Source organism: Triticum aestivum, chromosome 3D, assembly GCF_018294505.1.
Source record: "Triticum aestivum cultivar Chinese Spring chromosome 3D, IWGSC CS RefSeq v2.1, whole genome shotgun sequence".
Taxonomy (NCBI): domain Eukaryota; kingdom Viridiplantae; phylum Streptophyta; class Magnoliopsida; order Poales; family Poaceae; genus Triticum; species Triticum aestivum.
Window position 1 is genome coordinate 58,359,922 of NC_057802.1, and position 2,974 is coordinate 58,362,895.

The 2,974-nt window shown below is 43.3% G+C and overlaps 1 protein-coding gene across 1 annotated transcript in view; it reads right to left on the bottom strand.

The window, feature by feature from the left end:
• Nucleotides 1–1,520: 1,520 nt before the first annotated feature.
• Nucleotides 1,521–2,974, bottom strand: part of LOC123076153 (ectonucleotide pyrophosphatase/phosphodiesterase family member 1) — an 8,159-nt gene continuing 6,705 nt past the window's right edge. Inside the window, exon 11 of the mRNA XM_044498546.1 lies at nt 1,521–2,969. Within this exon, the coding sequence (XP_044354481.1) occupies nt 1,788–2,969 (1,182 nt within the window). The 3' untranslated portion in view covers nt 1,521–1,787. The remainder of the gene's footprint in view (nt 2,970–2,974) is intronic.

Genomic DNA, 2,974 nt, shown 5'->3' on the forward strand with positions numbered 1-2,974 from the left:
ATCTTATAATGAAAACTGGGGGGATTCTTCCCCCTCAGTCTCATCTAACTGCCAAGTTGAAAAAGCAAAATATCTTCCTATTTTGCGGTAAAAAAAGAAAATAATTAGAGCATTAATTATATGTTGAACTAATGCTTCAAGACAGTGACATCAGAATGGGCGATGAGAGTAAACTCAAAAAAACATGAGAACCTTTTCAACCGTGAAGAGCTTCTGCCTTAGCATGATTGCATCAATGAGACAAATGAACTTCTAGCCACCAACAGGCAAAAGAAAGGTGGGCAAACCTTAGGTGAAACCCCTCTCAATGCAACCTCTGTGGAAACCATGTGTAGAAGTTATAAAAGATTCCAATAAAAATACCATATGTATGGCAGTTATATTGTATAAACCTGTAAAATTTCAAGATAAAACATCAATTTTGGAAATACGGTATTAAGAAAAAAATGATATGAAGAGTGATAGTGAAAATCACTTCATATTTTGTCTTTTCTGTATCTTTCGAAATAATCTTAAAATTACAGATTTAGACAACGTCACCACATCTATATATAGTTATTATTGAGATTTTTTAGAACTTCACACATGACTCCCACAGAGTTTCCACGGAGAGGGTGGTTTCAACCTGATAATTACCCACAAAAGGTGGCACAAATGAAATAAATAATACAGCTTAAGTACTCTCAATAGGTACTCATGCTAGCTCATATGCACACAAAAAACAGTACTCCCTCCGGAACTAAAACCACGACAAGAACTATGTAACAGAGGGAGTAGGAACATAAAGAAGTCCTTCTGAGAACATGAAATGAATTTCTGACACTGTTGTTTTGGTAATTTTTGGCTATATACAAAAAGCGACAAGCACACAAAACAGTCATGGTGTTACAATGCATTCATCACAGTTATTAAAGTGTAACTGAATTGTCCAAGACTCTTACATAGTTTTGCAGCCTTACAAACCATGATCTTGAGAACTTTATTCTTCTGGTCATGGAAAACAGGAACAGTACATTCATACACATATTTGTAATATAAAGGGTAAAAGGAAGGCCAAAAGTAGTCTTAGAGACCCAACAAGGTAAAATTATTCACTGCTCAGTTATACATTATGCTACGAACAACCTATACAATTTGCTGCCAAATCAAATTACGCACACGTGTTTATGGAGGAGCACAAATTCAATAGTTCAGTGCATGCCACATAACAGAAGACATGAAACAAGAGCAGATGTTCTTATAAAAAAATTGTGAAATAAATAAATGAGACTACTGCAGTACAATCTCTTTCTATAGGTTGAGTAAGCAGTTGAACCAAAGTCTATACCCTGGGACTGGGGTAAGATATAACTGAATGTACTGTAAGGTAATTTCTACAAAATTCTCTGAGAGTTGCATGGACCTATAAATAAGAATTATATAAAGAACTAAGGCTTACTTTTAACAACAACAAAAAACATGTGAGATCAAAGACCCCAAATGTTTCACTTGCATCTACCATTGGATGGACATCGTCATCATTATCAACTCAAGCAGAAAACATGGGACTTAAAAGAAGTGGCATCATACATTTAGCATCACAGAAGATGAAAAGGTTAGATGTGATTTGCATTGGCAAATGACATCCTTATGGAAAAGGATTCTCTGCTTGCAGTATTAGCAGTAGCGAATAGCTGCACGTCGCAGAATTTGAATTTAAATAGTGTACAAATACAACTACAACCGGAAGATAATACCATCAGTGGGTTTTTCTCCTCCAGAACCACAGCTCTCACATACACCGGTGATCATTCACTCGGTAAAAGAACTGTTCCAGGGAAAGAACTGGAGCCATTGTTTGGAGCTGGCTTCAAACTGAGAATGGAAGCAATGACATTGTATATCTCCACATTAACAAACGAGGGCACAATTTTACCCTCTTCGAAACGAGGCCCGTGTGCGATGAATATGGTCCTCATTGAGAAGAAGGCATTGTCATACCCGTGCGCCCCTCCACACTCATTTTTCTTTGATACTTTCATCTCCACCTTATAACCTTCAGCTACCAGCCCAATAATTGGTGGTATCCTATAGCTTTCCGAGTAATGCAGGCGAGAAGGCAAATCCTCCTTCAAGTACATCTTCAGATATTGCCCATTCTTCACCTTCCCAGAGCTCAGCCCTTCATTCATCTTGGCCACGACCACTGCCGGGGATACACCATCTGGTGGCCTGATTGCCAGCAATGGTGTCCTCGAAAGAACCCAATCAGCCTTCACCTCAATCCATGGAGCCAATCCCTCGAGAAACACTAGCTTCTGGTCGCAGGTCCCAACCATCCCATGATCCCCAACCAAAATAATGTTCACATCCTCGAACACCCCCCTAGCTTCCAAACCAGCAATGAGCCTCCCGATCATCTCGTCAATGTGCGTCACAGCATCGGTGATGGCTGGGTCATCAGGACCAACCTGGTGCCCCTGGTGATCTGGATCCTCAAAGTACAGTATCAGGAACTGCGGCATTTCATCAACCGGGAGATCAAAGTAACCAAGGATGGCGTCAACCCTGTCCTCAAATGGCACAGAGCCATTATAGTGGCGGCAATACTTGTCTGGACAGTCCCAGGATCCCTTCTTCACCTCCGAGCCCGGCCAGAAGAACGTGGAGGCCCGGACCCCCTGGTCGGCGGCGGTGACCCAGAGGGGCTCCCCGAGCCACCACTTGGGCTCGTGGGAGCTCATGTTGAAGCTGTCCCCCGAGATGGGGTCGGGGAAGAAGTTGTTTACGATGCCGTGGGAGGAAGGGTGGAGGCCGGTGACGATGGAGTAGTGGTTGGGGAAGGTGAGGGTGGGGAAGACGGGGATGAGGCCCTCGGCGGCGGAGGTGCCATTGGCGATGAGGCGGCGGATGTGCGGGGTGGGGGCCTTGTGGTGGTAGCCGAAGCGGAAGCCGTCGGAGGATATGAGGAGGACCACCGGCTTCGGGAGCTTGG